An 18,012-nucleotide genomic window follows, 5' to 3' on the forward strand; every position below is an offset into this window, starting at 1 on the left:
TCCTTACCTGGGTTGCAAAGTATGGCTTGCCCATATTAATGGAAGAAACAAAATGGAAGGAGTTTAACTTACTTGTATTTCCACATTTTATACTGCTTATTTTCTTTTCTCTCTTTCCATTTCCAGTAATGGTACCATTAGCTTTCCAGTTTCCTAGGCTTAAAACCTCAACCCTATTTTTACTCTTTTTTAAAATTTTTCCTTTGTGCCCCACATCTATCAGCATGCCAAATTCTGTCTGTTTTACTTCACAGTGTCTTTCCTGTCCATCTGTTTCTCTAATTCCCACTCTCCCCTCAGTTCATGACTTACGTGCTCTCACTAGGTCTATTGAGATAGCTTCTTCAGTAGTCACTGTACTCTATCACTTACCCTCTGGCCTTCTCCTTCCCGTCCCCCAGCTGCAGGTGAACCTTTCTGAAATAAGCCTCTAATCATATCTTTTCAAGCTCAGAGACATTTAATTGACTCCCTGTTAAAACCTTCAGCTTATGAGGCTGACGCACCGCCTGCCATGCTAAAAATGTGCATAAAATAAAATCTAAACCCTTTAACCCACCATTCAAAGCCCTCCTATTTGCTCCTAACCCACCTTTCTTAGTTTCCACTATTATTATTCTCACTCCTTATGTTATAGCTAAAGTAAGCTATATTCTGTTCTTTACTATCTTCTGACAATTTCCTAACCATGTGTTTTATTTTATGGTGTTATAATACATCTTTCATGAAATGCTTTTGTCCATTTCTCTTCTATAAAACTTTCCTATATTCCCCAAGCAAGGAATAATTTTTTCTGCCTCTTCACTGCCATAATTCTTTGTCCATACCTTGTATCATGATCATTGGTTTATGTACTTACCTCCCTAGTCCATAGACTCCTTAAAGTTATGGTTTGCTTATCTAATGCATATTTTCATGACTCCTTCCTTCTGCCTTACTTATTTCCATCTTCATAGCCTAACATAGTTTCTGGGCCAATATTTTGAACAGAAACAAATACGAAGAGTAGATATTTGATGTTTCTGAATTACTTTTAGCTCTTCTCCCTAAAAATACCTTAAATCTTATTACAATGAATTCTTTCAAATTTTCGGATTCTAAAACCAAATGAGTAAGAAAGACATAAAAATAAGAGGCAATTTTTAAAAAATGAAATTCTGGTTTAATAATTTTTAATATATGTTTTACTTGCATTAATTGAAGATATATTTTGAAGGCTGGTATAAACAAACTAGGAGAGAAAGTTTTATACTTAGATTGCCACTTAAAAATATGTTTTTCTTTATATTCAAACATAATTGAATTTCTAATAACCAAAATGCCTCATCTTTTTATTTAAACCACTTCTTATTAAAATAATTTTGTTAGGGCATAACTAGCATAGGGCCTGGCGTAAATTAGGTATTGAGTAAAGGTTTGCTGAACTTAGTGCATCATATACTCCCAGGTCTCTTCAAATGCCATATTTTTTAGCCCGTTTTTAGTAATTCAAAGACAACATTATGATCTTTCATTGTTAATCTATGTGCTAATACAGTTCTGTGGTTGTTTTCTTGTCTGTTCCTTGTCAGGCTGTCTCCAATATCCAGACTTCCTCTTCCCTTTGTAATTTGCTGCTTTTATTTTATAGAGTAAAACAAACCACACGTACTTTGAAAAGTACATCTCTTAGCACCTCTATGGTCTCAAAGACAGTCATGTATCCAAGGAAAAGCCAAGCTTAGTGTGAATGTTATATTAAATAAGAGTTTAAGATTCCAAGTGAGCTGTGAAGTCCATAATTTTTGTTTGTTTGTTTGTTTTCGTTTTTGTTTGGCTGCTTTCTGTGTTGGCAAATTCAGCCAGTAGGGGGTTTGTTTGTTTGTTTCTTTTTTGGTTTTTTGCCTTAAATCTGTATTCAGAGTTAGGCTTCGGGGCTTGAAATTACCAGAAGCCTGACTGGATTTGGGGGAATTGGGAAGAGAGTTCTAGTTCATAGGCAATATACTGTCTTTACTCTTCAGATATTCTCTTTACTCACAAATGAATGTAGTAGTGACACAGAGAGAGAATGAAAACAGACAACTTTTTGACTCCTTTAAACCTTATTTTAGTCACGTGTTCAGGTGATATACATGCTACATTCTGTTTTGATTTGTGTCAATATGGTATAAGGAGAACATTAGAAGATTTGATTCTACTGTTGCTACTCACCCGGGTGATTGGAGAAATCTTTCTATGAGCCTCCTGTGTCAACTTTCTCTTTTATAACGGGAATAATTATTCTGTCCACCTTACAAGGTTATGTCAGAATGAAAATAAGTTAATGGTGTGAAGTCCTTTAAAACATAGAAATGCTACATAATGTGTGTTCTGTTCCCTATTGGTATTTAAACTGTACCTGGTAAAGACTATTCTTTTATTGAGTATAGTACTATTATCAGTCTTAATGTGACTTTTTGCCTGAGCAGCTTGTTCTGTATATCTGTATAGGCAAAAACAGCTGGAAGACATCCTGGTTCTGGCCAAACAGTTCCATGAGACAGCTGAGCCTATTTCTGACTTCTTATCGGTCACAGAGAAAAAGCTTGCTAACTCAGAACCCGTTGGCACTCAGACTGCCAAAATACAGCAGCAGATCATTCGGCACAAGGTAGGAAGTGGTTACAGTAAATGAAAACAGAAAACTGGAATTAGAAATCCTAGAAATGAGAAAACTGCATGCAGCATTCTAGAAGATATATGTTTTGTGGGTTTAACTTAAAATACGGTCAGATTATTATTTGGAAAAGTCACATTCTTGAAATACAAATGAAATGGACTGATAGGCTACCATTGGAATAAACAGCTTTTGCTCCCAATTTTTGTATTGCTTTTGCCCTTCAGTAGATGAATTTTATAATTGTTTAATTTGTAATATCATTTGCTATTCATCATTTTGTGTTTACTTTTCATTTATTTTGTTTCTGTTCTTCATTTTTTCCATCTGGATTTCCAGGCTCTGGAAGAAGACATACAAAACCATGCAACAGATGTGCATCAGGCAGTCAAAATTGGGCAGTCCCTCTCCTCCCTGACATCTGCAGAGCAGGGTGTGCTGTCTGAAAAGATAGACTCATTGCAGGCCCGATACAGTGAGATTCAAGACCGCTGTTGTCGGAAGGCAGCCCTGCTTGACCAAGCTCTGGCTAATGCTAGGCTATTTGGGGAGGATGAGGTGGAGGTGCTCAACTGGCTGGCTGAGGTTGAGGACAAGCTCAGTTCAGTGTTCGTAAAGGATTTCAAACAGGATGTCCTGCACAAACAGCATGCTGACCACCTGGTATTCATGTTTCCATTTTTATTGGTTATGTTACTCAGTTATTTAGTTATTTTGATTCATGTCCCTTTTTGTTTCTTTTCTTTTTTTTTCTTCATTGCAAACACTTCAACTTTATTTTATACACAAGTGCATAGTCTGTGGACTTGATGCTGATTGCTAACCTGTTTTTGGATGAGTCCATAGAAATATTTATATTTAACAAATTGAGTCAATGATTCTAGAAGATGGTACAGGATATAGTCAGGGCCCATCTGAACTCCATCTTATGATTGACATCATTAGGTGATGGGTCACTAAGATTCTATTTGAGCAGTTTATGAAAGAGGATGTAATGCCCAGAATTTGATCATACAGCTAGAACTTTTAGGATATTTCTGGATTTGCTCAAATTCCAGGGATTCTGTGTCGTCTTTTATTTATTTTTATTTTTTATTTTTTTATTTTTTTTTAAATGGGGTTTCACCATGATGGCCAGGCTGGTCTTGAACTCCTGACCTCAGGTGATCCACCCACCTCGGCCTCCCAAAGTGCTAGGATTACAGGTGTGAGCCACAGCGCCCGGCCTCAGTGTCATCTTAATAGAAAGAAGAGTTTGCCTTTTTCATTTCATTTTTAAGAAACCTGTTTGGGAGTAGTAAAAATAGGCAAAGTAATTTTTCTAATAGTCTGATTCTTTTGCTTCATTAGCTTTAAATATGAAGAGAGTTTTTAACCTGTATTCTGATTTAAGTCAATATGTTCTTACTGAATTTCTTCTCCAACTTTCTGTTTATTCCTTATTTTAGACACAGTAGACAATTTTACTGAATTTCACTTCTGCCTTTCTTGGGTTCAGGTTTGGTACCAATAGATGGGTAAAGCTGATGTAATTCTAAATCTTTTCTCATCCAGCACATAGGAAAGCTTGCCTATAGGTATTTGATTTAATTATTTTGATAGTCAATGGGCTAACCAAAGAGAAAATGAGGGGATCAATATCTGGTGTTTGAATTAAACTAGTATTAATCTCTTTACTTTAAATTTGGTCTTTTAAAGGTCTCACATTTTGTTTCCTTTGTAGTGCCATAGTTTTGGGATTAATGATAATCCTTTCTTTCAGGCTTTAAATGAAGAAATTGTTAATAGAAAGAAGAATGTAGATCAAGCTATTAAAAACGGTCAGGCTCTTCTAAAACAAACTACAGGTACTTTGAAAAGTGCGTCTCTTAGCACCTCTGTGGTCTCAAAGACAATCATGTATCCAAGGAAAGAAGCTCCCTGCATTAGTCTCTTCTCTATGTATATATGAGAAGCTTAATATTCACTGATTATATTCCCTACTCTGTGCTCCAGAAGGTTGTTTCCTGCTAAATCTTTTGAAAACTAAAAAATTATCTCACATCCGGTCATAGATAATGATTCCTCCTCTCCTTCAGTATCTTGAATGCTAGCATCCACTGAAAGGTGCTGGGAACATCTAGAAACACTTGAAGCCGAACTCAGATTTTAATAATTCAGAAGTGGCTTATTTTATCAAGTGGAAAGTTTATTTCCCATTTACCCTTAGTATGGGATAGGTGAAATCATTGCCACAGAGAGAGCATCTATGAAATTAAAGCTCTGATTTGAAGCAAAGGGGATCAGAGACTCCTCATTCGTAGATCTCTTAAATATGAGTAATTGTGTGCTATCTTATCTTCCACAGGTGAGGAGGTGTTACTTATCCAGGAGAAACTAGATGGAATAAAGACTCGTTATGCAGACATCACAGTTACTAGCTCCAAGGCCCTCAGAACTTTAGAGCAAGCCCGGCAACTGGCCACCAAGTTCCAGTCTACTTACGAGGAACTGACCGGGTGGCTGAGGGAGGTGGAGGAGGAGCTGGCAGCCAGTGGAGGACAGTCTCCCACAGGGGAGCAGATACCCCAGTTTCAGCAAAGACAGAAGGTGAGCTGTCATTTTAGTATAAAAGGAAAAAAAGACTTCCTCTTTGTCAGAATCCTTAAGTTTTATCAACCTTTACCTTAAATATAAAGTAAAAATGTGTGCCCTCCCTTTCTTGTTTACTCATAGACAGTAAGATTTGACATAAAGATATATATGTTACATATGTGTTGTATGAAGAAGTTGAATCTCAAATCCCTAAAAAGTTTGCCTTGTAATGTTTTATAACTTAAGTCTGTTATTTATTCTCTAAAGAATGCTTCATGGTTTTATTTGATCTCTCTGCAAGATCTAGTATAGTTCTAGATGCATAGGAATATTATATAAGTACTTGTTAGGTTAATTACTGAGCCTTTGGTTAAAGCATTATTTATCATTTCTGTTGAAGTAAGGAGATGAAGGAAATATTAGTTGTTTTTAACCCAGAGACAGTCTGGCTCAAAAAGTCTAACAGACCATTCTAAACAAGCAACAGTGACGTCTAAAGTCAGGCTTCAGAATGATTGAAAAATCTGAGATGAGAAAAAAATAACTGAAGGAAGGAGGTCAGAGTCCTGCTGGGATGTGAGGTAGAGATAGCACTTTCCACCCAGCACAGCTGCTGATGTGCTTTATTTAGCAAGGTATGGCCTGAAAACTCGTTTTCCCTCCTTAGGAATTAAAGAAGGAGGTCATGGAGCACAGGCTGGTGTTGGACACAGTGAATGAGGTGAGCCGTGCTCTCTTAGAGCTGGTGCCCTGGAGAGCCAGAGAAGGGCTGGATAAACTTGTGTCTGATGCTAACGAGCAGTACAAACTAGTCAGTGACACTATTGGACAAAGAGTGGATGAAATTGATGCTGCTATTCAGAGATCACAACAGGTAATGTTTATAACACCTCTGCATTTATATTTTAGACAGTATTGATGTGTGAGATACAATACCATGACCCACATAAAGACAGACTCAGAAGTAAGAATGAGCTTAAGCTAAATCTGGTGGAATAAATATGTTTTGTTGATGGGAAATGATTGGGTAGAAGTTTGTGAGTATGGATCCAGTTTTGACCAAAATACTTGACCCCTTTGAGTAGAGAGGTACTTGGAGAAGAATCTACATGAGGCCTTTTCTTAGTTAATGCCCTGCTAAGAAGGCGGATGGTGATGGGAGTACATAATATCTAGATTCAAAAGTTCCAAATGATCACAATCTTAGTTTGAGGTAATTAACTCTGTTAGCATTAGATAGAAGAGGGGAAGGAATCAAGAACTATAATTACTATGAAATATGCAAACCAAAATAGCAGAGCTATCTAAAATAGAACCTTCTCAGTAAACACAGGTGTCATATTTCCCTTGATCCTTTTTTCCTTCCTGCTTTCTGGAAAAAAAAAAAAAAAAGTCATTTGTTCTTTTGTGTAGCTGAATACACACCTCTTAATGTGCCATAATACAAAAAATAAGTTAATATAACGCCTTAAGATCATAGTGATAAGTGTATGCTTTTTGAACCACACAGCAATTTGCTCCAAGTGCAAGTATATTCCCAATGTGTCTTTAGAGTTATCCCTAATCTTGGCCAGGTATTTCAATATGAAACTTATTGTGCTTAGGAGAAGCTTATTTTAAATATAAGTGTATACTGGCAAGGTTGAAGAGGAAGAGATAAAAGATTGGGGAGGTCAGGCACTGGAGACTGGCCTCACACTTGTAGTCCCAGCACTTTAGGAGGCTGAGGCAGGAGAATCCCTGAGGCACCAAGGGTTCAAGACCAGCCTGGGCAACATAATGAGACACCATCTCTACAGAAGTATAAAAAAATTAGCCAAGTGTGGTGGCATGTGCCTGAATAGTCCTAGCTATCAGGGAGGCTGAAGTGGCAGGATCACTTGAGCCTAGGAATTAGAAGCTGCAGTGAGCTATGATTGTGCCACTACACTCCAGCCTGGGCAACAGAATGAGACTCTGTCTCTGAGTGGCAAGGATGGGGGGAAGATTGGGGAGCCCTCATGAAACAACAGTCACGTAGAACATGTTTTTGGTTTTTGTTGTTACATAACCATTTAAAAACCTGTTGTTAGGCAGGGCATGGTGGCTCACACCTATAATCCCAGCACTTTGGGAAGCCAAGGAGGGCAGATCATGAGGTCAAGAGATTGAGACCATCCTGGCCAACATGGTGAAACCCCATCTCTACTAAAAATACAAAAATTAGCCAGGCATGGTGGCATGTGCCTGTAGTCTCAGCTACTCGGGAGACTGAGGCAAGAGAATCACTGGGACATGGGAGGTGGAGGTTGCAGTGAGCCAAGCACTACAGCAAGACTCCGTCTCAAAAAAAAAAAAAAAAAAAAAATGTGGTGTTCTTCTGCGGTCTTATGCTGCTTCAGCTGAGCGAGCGCTTCCAAGTTAACTTGACTCTGCTGTCTACTGCCATATTAGGTATATATTTAAACATCTGACTAAACTTGCTACGGTTCCATGTCTGGGTAGGAAAGAGCATTGGCAGGAAGAGTGTAGTCTCATGAAAACACTGATTAGAGGTATATTTCTTTTGAAGGAGATTGATTTCTGTTGTTATTTCTAGCTGTAGAAACAATAACTGGGTTCTGTAACTTCTTCTAAAGAAATTGAAATATGATCAATTCTTAACTTGTTTGCACCTTGATTTGTGATTTTATGAAATTCTTCCCAGTTTTGACTCTACCTTGTGAGATATAAACCGTATTACTGAAAATCAGGCCTTGCTGTGTTGAATAAATTATGGTTCTAAGAAGGAGACTTGGTTGTATATAATTTCTTTATTTTTCTTTAATACATCTATTAGTATGAGCAAGCTGCTGATGCAGAACTAGCTTGGGTTGCTGAAACAAAACGGAAACTGATGGCCCTGGGTCCAATTCGCCTAGAACAGGACCAGACCACAGCTCAGCTTCAGGTACAGAAGGTATGTGCCCGCCCTGTCCTAAGCTAATAGAATCATCAGTAACTTAGAGTCACTAGAAGAGTTTCCGACTATCCCATGTCAAGTGGAATAATTTAATGGCATGATGGTAAATAGAAACTAATTTTATACATACTTGGTTGAGATAAGGAAGAATTTTTTTTGCTTTGTGAAAAAGAAAAATAGGCCTATTAATCCAGGAAAGAATAATTAGCAATTTCTGGTTGGGCGCGGTGGCTCGTGCTTGTAATCCCAGCACTTAGGGAGGCCCAGGGCGGCCAGATCACCTGAGGTCGGGAGTTCGAGACCAGCCTGACCAACATGGAGAAACCCTATCTGCATTAAAAATACAAAATTAGCCAGGTGTGGCGGTGCATGCCTGTGCTCGGGAGACTGAGGCAGGAGAATCGCTGGAACCCAGGAGGCAGAGGTTGTGATGAGCCGAGATTACACCATTGTACTCCAGCCTGGGCAACAAGAGTTACACTCCATCTCAAAAAAAAAAAAAAAAAAAAAAAAAGAAGAAGAATTAGCAATTTCCTTGGTGATATTTAAGAGAGTAGAAGTTTTTGTAAGCTACTAAAAAGCTAAAGAAGATGTTGGGTAAGCAAAGTGTCAAACTATATAAGAACAATTTCTGATGTGGCTTTTTCATAGATTGTATCTTAACATTCAGAAACACAAGATAAGGGTCTTTTTAGTTCTTGACTTAACTACAATTTGCTTTTCAAAGGCTTTCTCCATTGACATTATTCGACACAAAGATTCAATGGATGAACTCTTCAGTCACCGTGGTGAAATCTTTGGCACATGTGGGGAGGAACAGAAAGCTGTATTACAGGTGAATTATATTTATTTACTTGCCATATTGTTCCTGTCTTGATTGTGGTGAATTAAAAGCACAATTGTGAAATGATGGTTTAAGGGTTTTTTTTCCTCCTGGACTTTTCTTATAATTGATATTAAAGTCCAGCTTGATGTTCTAGGGAATTCAGAATCCTAACCCTGTGTGCACAAATGTCTAAAACAACCATCCTGTATAATGTGAAATATATTGCAAATCCATATTCTTTTTAACAGAGGAATTGCTACTTATCCTCACTCCACAGGGAGCAAGCTTTGAATTACTTTTCAAGGTATTTATGGCAGATTTTTTTAGAACCATATGCAGATATTAATTCCTTCTTCATATCCTTCTAAAAGGTCATAACTATTTTTAAAAGGATTGGTCAAGAGAGTTTGTAGACAAGTTTTGTTTTGTTTTGTTTTGTTTTAGAAAGGATATGGTTAACCACAGTTTCCTTAGAAATATTCATAAACTAAGCTACTCATCCTAAACATTTGAAACATAAATGGCAGCTTTCTGGAGACTTTTTTTTAATCAGAAGAAAAATGACAGATAAAATTTGATGGGCAAAAATTCCATCGTAGCGTCTTAGATGTTCAGTTTTAAATTGATCCATTATAACAACACTATATTGGCCAGGCGCAGTGGCTCACACCTGTAATCCCAACACTTTGGGAGGTCGAGGCAGGCAGATAGCCTGAGATCAGGAGTTTGAGACCAGCCTGACCAACATGGAGAAACCCCATCTCTACTAAAAATACAAAAATTAGCTGGACATGGTGGCAGTTGCCTGTAATCCCAGCTACTCGGGAATCTGAGGCAGGAGAATTGCTTGAACCCAGGAGGCAGAGGTTGCAGTGAGCCGAGATCGTGCCACTGCACTCCAGCCTAGGTGACAGAGTGAGACTCTGTCTCAAAAATGTATATATAATAATAATAATGCTATATCTAAGGTTATGTGTCATTACTGAAAGGTTAATTTTGCTGTGTTTTTCTTCTACTATTCTACTGTCTTTTAAACTTTGATCTTTTAAAAATTATAAAACATGTATGATAGGAAAATTAGAAAATTTCAGGCAAGTATAAAGAAGAAAATAAAAGTCACTTGTAATCTTTATTGAGATTTTAAAATAATTTAGTTGTATATTCTTCTAGACTTTTTAATGTATATATACCTATTTTTTTCTTAAGAGTTTATAATAGTAATATCCCTTTTTTTTTTTTACTCACATAGGAAAAGACAGAGTCTCTAATACAGCAATATGAAGCCATTAGCCTACTCAATTCAGATCGTTATGCCCGCCTCGAGCGGGCCCAGGTCTTAGTAAACCAGTTTTGGGAAACTTACGAAGAGCTCAGTCCCTGGATTGAGGAAACTCAGACACTAATAGCACAGTTACCCCCTCCAGCCATTGATCATGAGCAGCTCAGGCAGCAGCAAGAGGAAATGAGGGTAAGGAGCATCCCAAGTTTCATTTTATTATTCTAAAATGTTCTCTATAATTTATTTAAAAACAACATGTATTAGTGTCTATAGGTGCAAGTTCTGTATTATGAAGTTAATTCTTAGTTAGAATTTCTTTGCATAATATATATATATGAATTATTTTCTTTGTTGTTTAATATAAATTGATTAAACACTAAGATTATGGAGATGTCAAGAACCTTCGTATGATGGAGCTAAAGAACTAACTAAAAATCAATGGAATTTAAATTATTTCAGGGGACAGTGGGGTGCTGTTACACTCAAGGTGTGGTTGGATGGCACTTTCTACTTAGTTAGGCACCAACTGGAGTGAAAGCTGTTAGAGAATGTCCAAAAGCATTTGCTCTGTATAGTTAATGACACTTTAAAATGTTTATTTTTGGTTTATGGCTTGTGCTTATTGCTATTCCTGTAAGTGGAAGGGTATAAACTGGACGTAGCCAGCAGTAAAGTCAAGGAGTGGTTGGATTGCCAAAAATGTTGCTATTCATAGCTTATCCAGCTTGGTATCTCAGTCTGGGAGGTAGACAGTTATTAAACCATGTAGAGTAAAATAGACTACATAGAAGTACTTATGAGTACAGAAGAGACTGGAGTAGATTTGTATGACACAGGTGGTGGGGAGAGAAGAGAGGATGTTTTCAGGAAAGCTGCATCATAACTGACTTTTTAAAATTAAGAGAATTGGGTAGTGTTAGAACCTAAGATTTAGGTGTTTTTTTGTTTTCTCATAAATGATGAGATGCTGGGCCTTGCTGGATTTTAACAATTTTGTTAACATTGTCAAAATTGTTTTCTTAAAGTTGATATTAGCTCTGATCAAAGTATCTAAATAAGTAAACTGGTATAAAAGTACTCATTATGGTTTAATTCTTTACCTAGCAATTAAGGGAATCCATTGCTGAACACAAACCTCATATTGACAAACTACTAAAGATAGGCCCACAACTAAAGGAATTAAACCCCGAGGAAGGGAGAATGGTGGAAGAAAAATACCAGAAAGCAGAAAACATGTATGCCCAAATAAAGGAAGAGGTGCGCCAGCGAGCCCTGGCTCTGGATGAGGCTGTGTCCCAGTCTGCACAGGTATGTGTATGTCTGACACTCATAACCTTCAACTGTCTGCTGTTCTAAACAAGAGGTCTCTGTATCAGGTATGCCTTTGTGCTCAGGAATTTCTAGACCAGCATGTTTATAATACATGATTGGTAGATGGAACAGAAAGCTTAGCCTATCTGCATTTTTATTACAAGGAGCATTGGCATACTGGCATTCTAAGGAGAGTGAAATGCATCTTGGCTGGTATATATATCGTCTGTTGATGGTTTCCCTGAAAACTTTATGTTGTGATGATCCTTTTAGCAGATGATTTTGGATAAATTTATCTTGCAGATTCGAAAGCAGTGACTACCTCAAAAAAAATACTTGTTATTGGGCCTGTTACTTTTTGCTTTAGAGCCACAGCACATTAGTTTTCTTAAGCAACCAGCTAACTCATAGTTCAGATGCTTGAGTAGAGAGTAGTAAAAGCCAAAAAGAGGCAAAAACCACCAGCAGAGGAGTTTAAAGCATGTAACTACATACTTTCAACTAATATATTACTCTTAGTGGTACTGTTGTCATGTCTGGGTATTTTATTCCTATGTTTAGTCAATATTCTTGGTTAATATTTGTACTTACTCAAGTTTCTCCCCCCACCTGCCGTCCCATCTCTCACTCACATTGTGGAATGTGTTACTTTGTGTTGTTGCTGCCTGCTCCTGTCTTCCCCACATCGTCACAAACATTTCATTGTTGTGTTGACCGCGCCCACCATTACAGATTACAGAGGTAAGGTTACCATCCCCATTGGGACTAGGGTGTTCTTATAATGCTGAAAATTGAGGTCATTACCTATAAGGAAATTTCCCTTAACTTTATTGGAATAAATTTAATTAGTGCAGTTTATTATGCCAGTTTCATTGGGGTGGAACCTGTGAGTGAGAGAGTGATGGGAAGTGATTTTGTTGAGAAGTCCCACCATGTTTTTTCTATAGGACACTTGAAATTGATAAGCCTTTCTCTAACTAAAACCAGAGTTGGTTTGAGATAGGTTTTTCGTAGGAGGCAAGCTTATTTGTTTTGCCCTCTTTTCTCCCGTCTGCAGCAAATTTTAATGAGAACTTTTCAGTTGTAGTCATGTTATTCAAAGTACCAGAAAAGTAGGAAGGTAATAATTCTTTAAGAATAAGGTTAGATTTGATCTTCCTTAATTACCTTTCATTATTCCAACATTTTTTTCTCTCTTATTGTTCCATAAGGTGGGTTGTTAAATTGCATGCCGTGATACTTTTAAACTACAAGTCACGTAGCATATTAAGTTCCCCATCCATTTACACAGCTGGTGGAGGCATCTAAATTTGTTGGTCTAGTCTGTTGCATGCAACTGTCACCTCAGATGTTGACATACTGACTCTAAGCAGTTTCAACAGTCTTGTCCCTTTTTTGTTACATTAGTTGGAATAGGAGAAATATTGTGGCAGCACTAAAGATTTGAATTGGTTTCTAGTATATTAATATATTTAGATTCTTAAAATAAATATTGTCTTTTTTTTTTTTTTTTTCTAATGGGCCAGCTCTGGTATACTATGCCCAAAACAGTTTTGGTTTTGTTTGTTTGTTTGTTTTTGTGTTTTTTTGAGACAGAGTCTTACTCTGTCACTGAGGCTGGAATGCAGTGGTGTGCAGTCTCGGCTCACTGCAACCAAGTGCCTCAGCCTCCCTAGTAGCTGGGACTACAGGTGCACACACCCGGCCAATTTTTTGTATATTAAGGACAAGGTTTCACCATGTTTGTCAGGCTGGTCTTGTACTCCTGACCTCAGGTGATTGCCCACCTCAGTCTCTCAAAGCGCTGGGATTGCAGATATGAACCAACATGCCTGGCCCAAAACAATTTCTTAACAGCCACTAGGCTGTTATCCTAAACAGTAGTAGGACAGTATCTTGTCTTTATTCCCTAACATTTACCCAAGAAGAGTGATGAGGTATGCTGTGATGGTAATGTTCCAACCTTTGTTTAGTTTCATGATAAAATTGAGCCTATGTTGGAGACGCTGGAGAATCTTTCCTCTCGTCTGCGTATGCCACCACTGATCCCTGCTGAAGTAGACAAGATCAGAGAGTGCATCAGTGAAAATAAGAGTGCCACCGTGGAGCTAGAAAAACTGCAGCCATCCTTTGAGGCCTTGAAGCACCGTGGAGAGGAGCTCATTGGACGATCTCAGGGAGCAGACAAGGATCTGGCTGCAAAAGGTGCTTGATGACTATCATTATTTTTAAAGAAAATCAACAGAATGAACTCTAGGCTGTGGTTATCTTCAGCATTCTACCTGATTCATTTATTTCCTTGAATGCAAAGGCAGTCCCCAGTAATGAGTATTCCAGAAAGTTATTGGAAAATCATTTGGCATTCAAAACACATTTCCGCATTGAAACAAGGTTACAATTGGTAGTTAGATTCCCAGGCCAGGAAACAAAAGCTCCTTTAACCCCTAATGTGAGTAAACTACAGTATCAATAGTGGGCAGAACATAGCTACCTTTTGTAACACTTTCCATGGGAAACATACAAGTTTAACACAGAACACTGGAAACAGAGTTCTCATCTCAGCCCTTTTGTAAGTTAGGGGTTTTCTGTCTTACTACTACCTTTATAGTAGATGATAGCTCATTTTTGCATTACTTCTGTGATCCCTTTATGTGGGAGACCAATGTAAGAGGAAAATGCTAGTGTAGAAATAATAGGCTGGGTGCGGTGGCTCATGCCTATAATCCCAGCACTTTGGGAGGCCGAGGCGGTTGGATCACCTGAGGTCAGGAACTTGAAACCAGTCTGGCCAACATGGCAAAACCCTCTCTCTACTAAAAATACAAAAATTAGCCAGGCATCGTGGCACATGCCTCCAATTCCAGCTACTCAGGAGGCTGAGGCAGGAGAATCTCTTCAACCTGGGAGGCAGAGGTTACAATGAGGTGAGATCGCACCATTGCACTCCAGCCAAGATATTCGCCACTGCACTCCAACCTGGGCAAAAAGAGTGAGATTCCATGAGATTCCATTTCAAAAGAAAGAAAAGAAATAATAAACCTAAAATAGAAAATTATCCTTTAGTTATAAATGCTTAGCATTTTTTTTTAAGATAGTTTCATTGAAAAGGTCAGAGTTAGATGGACTTTCTGAATACACCAGTTTCAGTTTCTTAGAGAAGTCCTATCCATATGTTATTGTTTTTTTTTTTAACCTCCTCAGAAATACAGGATAAATTGGATCAAATGGTATTCTTCTGGGAGGACATCAAAGCTCGGGCTGAAGAGCGAGAAATCAAATTTCTTGATGTCCTCGAATTAGCAGAGAAGTTCTGGTATGACATGGCAGCTCTCTTGACCACCATCAAAGACACCCAGGATATCGTCCATGACTTGGAAAGCCCAGGCATTGATCCATCCATCATCAAACAACAGGTTGAAGCTGCTGAGGTAAGAAGGAAACAAAACCCTTTCTTTTAGGTGTTTGTCCTCTGGAAAAAGCACTTTATCAAATTAAAGTAAGGTATGTTAATTGCTTAGCCAGGCTGAGTACCTTAAAGGTTTTTTGAAGTTGTTTTGTTTTTTGACGCGGAGTTACACTGTTGTTGCCCAGGCTGGAGTGCAATGGTGTGATCTCGGCTCACTGCAACCTCTACCTCCCAGGTTCAAGTGGTTTTCCTGCCACAGCCTCCCAAGTAGCTGGGATTACAGGCATGCGCCACCATGCCTGGCTAATTTGTATTTTTAGTAGAGATGGGGTTTCACTATGTTGACCAGGCTGGTCTCGAACTCATGACCTCAGGTGATCCACCTGCCTCAGCCTCCCAAAGTGCTGGAATTACAGGCGTGAGCCACTGCTCCAGGCCTAAAGTTTCTTTTTAAGTTGAGAAATTCTCCACTTGAAAAAAAAACTTGCTCATTGTAGTACGTTTTTTAAATACAGAAAAGTGGATGGTAGAAAATAAAAATCAATTTTGGACTCATTATCTAGAGATAACAATTGTTACTTTGACATACTTTTTTCTAGTCTTTTGGGGCTTTTTTTTTTTTTTATTCTTTGAGACAAGGTCTCACCGTGTTACCCAGGCTGGATTGCAGTGGCATGATCTTGACTCACTGCAACTTCTACCTCCCAGGCTCAAGCAGTCCTCCCACGTCAGCCTCCCTAGTAGCCGGAACTACGGTCACATGCCACCATGCCTGGCTAATTTTTTTAGTTTTTGTCGAGATGGGGTTTCGTTTGTCATGTTGCCCAGACTTGCCGTGAACTCCTGGGCTCAAGTGATCTTCCCACCTCAGCCTCCCAAAGTCCAGAATTACAGGTGTGAGCCACTGCATCTGGCCCAAGAGCCTATTTTTTACTAACAACATTTCTCACCTCATATTGTCCATTTAGCATAAGCCAAGCGTATCTTGATGTTATTTCTTTTATTTCTGCTATTTTTTCATACAGAAACTCTTTCCCTCCCAACCTTGGGTCAGTACCAATCCATGAGCCAGTTTTTAGGATGTGGCACAGAATTTTCTCAAGATTTACTGTCAGCACTTAAATTTGTGACTTGTACTGTATTATTTTACCCTTGATCTGTTTCCCTGTAATAGACAGTCTAGCTGTTGGTTATAATTTCTTTGGAGGCAGGAAGGGGTGAACCTTTGGTAAATTATTGATGCTCATGGCACCTTTTCTGTACTATTTTGTATATACATACATCTATATGTCATATATATTTTATATATATGAAAAATAGCCACTTAGAGTCTGAAGCTTTAGTGTCTAGATAAGTGAAACTGACAGTTATGTTGAGCATCTGCTATTGGGGTATAAATCACATTTGCAAAGTTTGGAAAGTTCTGTTTTGCTTTCTGTTTTGGCTTATATTCTGTTCATTTATATGTAGACTATTAAGGAAGAGACAGACGGTTTGCATGAGGAGCTAGAGTTTATTCGGATCCTTGGAGCAGATCTGATTTTTGCCTGTGGAGAAACTGAGAAGCCTGAAGTGAGGAAGAGCATTGATGAGGTGTGGAAAAACGGATGAGGGCATTCAGTTAGAACATTAGTGGGCTCAGACTGAAGAGTAGTATTGATTGAAGAATCTGATTGAATGTTTTTCCCCTAGATGAATAATGCTTGGGAGAACTTAAACAAAACATGGAAAGAGAGGCTAGAAAAACTTGAGGATGCTATGCAAGCTGCTGTGCAGTATCAGGACACTCTTCAGGTGAGAGGCCAGGAGGTGACCACCAAGGAAATACAGGTTCTGTTTTTTGCCATTTTTGTCATTTTTGAAATTCAGCACAAGAGTGGATCACCTTCACAGGACTGCAGACCTACGATAGTGCTGTTTCCATAAATCTAGCCAAAGTTTCCCACTTGCAGTGAAAAAAAGTAGTGACATCTGTCTGAATTCCTACTCTCCCTGCCATTTTTATCATTGCCTGCTTATCAGAGTTAGCTTCATTCAGCTACATTGTGAAGCTGGCCTTACTCTGAAAGTCACTGCTTGCCAGAGGTTCCAAACCTAGGTTATCTTCAAGCACAATTTGGCTTGGCACAGTTGCTTCAGAACATCATGAGCTTGCTAGCTGGCATTGAGAAATCTTAGCTTTTATTCATATTTAGTATTTCCAAATTGTAGTTTATTTTGAATATTATCTTGATAATATTGGCTCCATTATTAAATCAGCATATTAATAAAGATCATTATTCCTTATCTGTGCCCCTTACCTAAAAATCACAAACAGCACAAGGTGCTTTGATTTATGTGTTCTTATATTAGCAGGGATAATGCTAATTGTCTCCCAAATTCTTCTGGTTTTAATTTTGACTGTTCACATGTCTTTTGTTCTAGGCTATGTTTGACTGGCTAGATAACACTGTGATTAAACTCTGCACCATGCCCCCTGTTGGCACTGACCTCAATACTGTTAAAGATCAGTTAAATGAAATGAAGGTTTGTATCTGGGTATGGCTTTTGAAGAAGAGTTGTTTTAGTTTTTAAAGGTTTGATTTGATGTTAACATTGACTGTGTTTTTGACAGGAATTCAAAGTAGAAGTTTACCAACAGCAAATTGAGATGGAGAAGCTTAATCACCAGGGTGAACTGATGTTAAAGAAAGCTACTGATGAGACGGACAGAGATATTATACGAGAACCACTGACAGAACTCAAACACCTCTGGGAGAACCTGGGTGAGAAAATTGCCCACCGACAGGTAAGGCAGGTTGTAGACAACATCAGTGAACTACTCTCTGCTCTTTTCTAATTTTTTAATGAATGTTCTCTTTCTATCTTTTCCTGAGTAGCACAAACTAGAAGGTGCTCTCTTGGCCCTTGGCCAGTTCCAACATGCCTTAGAGGAACTAATGAGTTGGCTGACTCACACTGAAGAGTTGTTAGATGCTCAGAGACCAATAAGTGGAGACCCAAAAGTCATTGAAGTTGAGCTTGCAAAACACCATGT

The 18,012-nt window shown here is 38.3% G+C and overlaps 1 protein-coding gene across 34 annotated transcripts in view; it reads left to right on the forward strand.

Annotated features, from left to right (window-relative positions):
• MACF1 (microtubule actin crosslinking factor 1) overlaps positions 1-18,012 on the forward strand; it is a 410,941-nt gene that overhangs the window by 348,585 nt on the left and 44,344 nt on the right. For 27 of the 34 annotated variants that reach the window (XM_032247548.1, XM_032247549.1, XM_032247560.1 and 24 more), the window contains 17 exons: positions 2,473-2,632; positions 2,978-3,301; positions 4,401-4,485; positions 4,986-5,227; positions 5,880-6,086; positions 8,031-8,150; positions 8,881-8,988; positions 10,229-10,447; positions 11,363-11,566; positions 12,302-12,310; positions 13,543-13,774; positions 14,771-14,997; positions 16,446-16,568; positions 16,668-16,769; positions 17,400-17,501; positions 17,590-17,763; positions 17,855-18,010. In XM_032247548.1, coding sequence (XP_032103439.1) covers positions 2,473-2,632; positions 2,978-3,301; positions 4,401-4,485; positions 4,986-5,227; positions 5,880-6,086; positions 8,031-8,150; positions 8,881-8,988; positions 10,229-10,447; positions 11,363-11,566; positions 12,302-12,310; positions 13,543-13,774; positions 14,771-14,997; positions 16,446-16,568; positions 16,668-16,769; positions 17,400-17,501; positions 17,590-17,763; positions 17,855-18,010 — 2,794 coding nt within the window. The remainder of the gene's footprint in view (positions 1-2,472; positions 2,633-2,977; positions 3,302-4,400; positions 4,486-4,985; positions 5,228-5,879; positions 6,087-8,030; positions 8,151-8,880; positions 8,989-10,228; positions 10,448-11,362; positions 11,567-12,301; positions 12,311-13,542; positions 13,775-14,770; positions 14,998-16,445; positions 16,569-16,667; positions 16,770-17,399; positions 17,502-17,589; positions 17,764-17,854; positions 18,011-18,012) is intronic. The other 7 variants (XM_032247552.1, XM_032247547.1, XM_032247558.1 and 4 more) reach the window with 3 other exon arrangements.

The sequence above is a fragment of the Sapajus apella genome, unplaced genomic scaffold (genome assembly GCF_009761245.1).
Source record: "Sapajus apella isolate SASKATOON/1434 unplaced genomic scaffold, GSC_monkey_1.0 scaffold62, whole genome shotgun sequence".
NCBI lineage: Eukaryota > Metazoa > Chordata > Mammalia > Primates > Cebidae > Sapajus > Sapajus apella.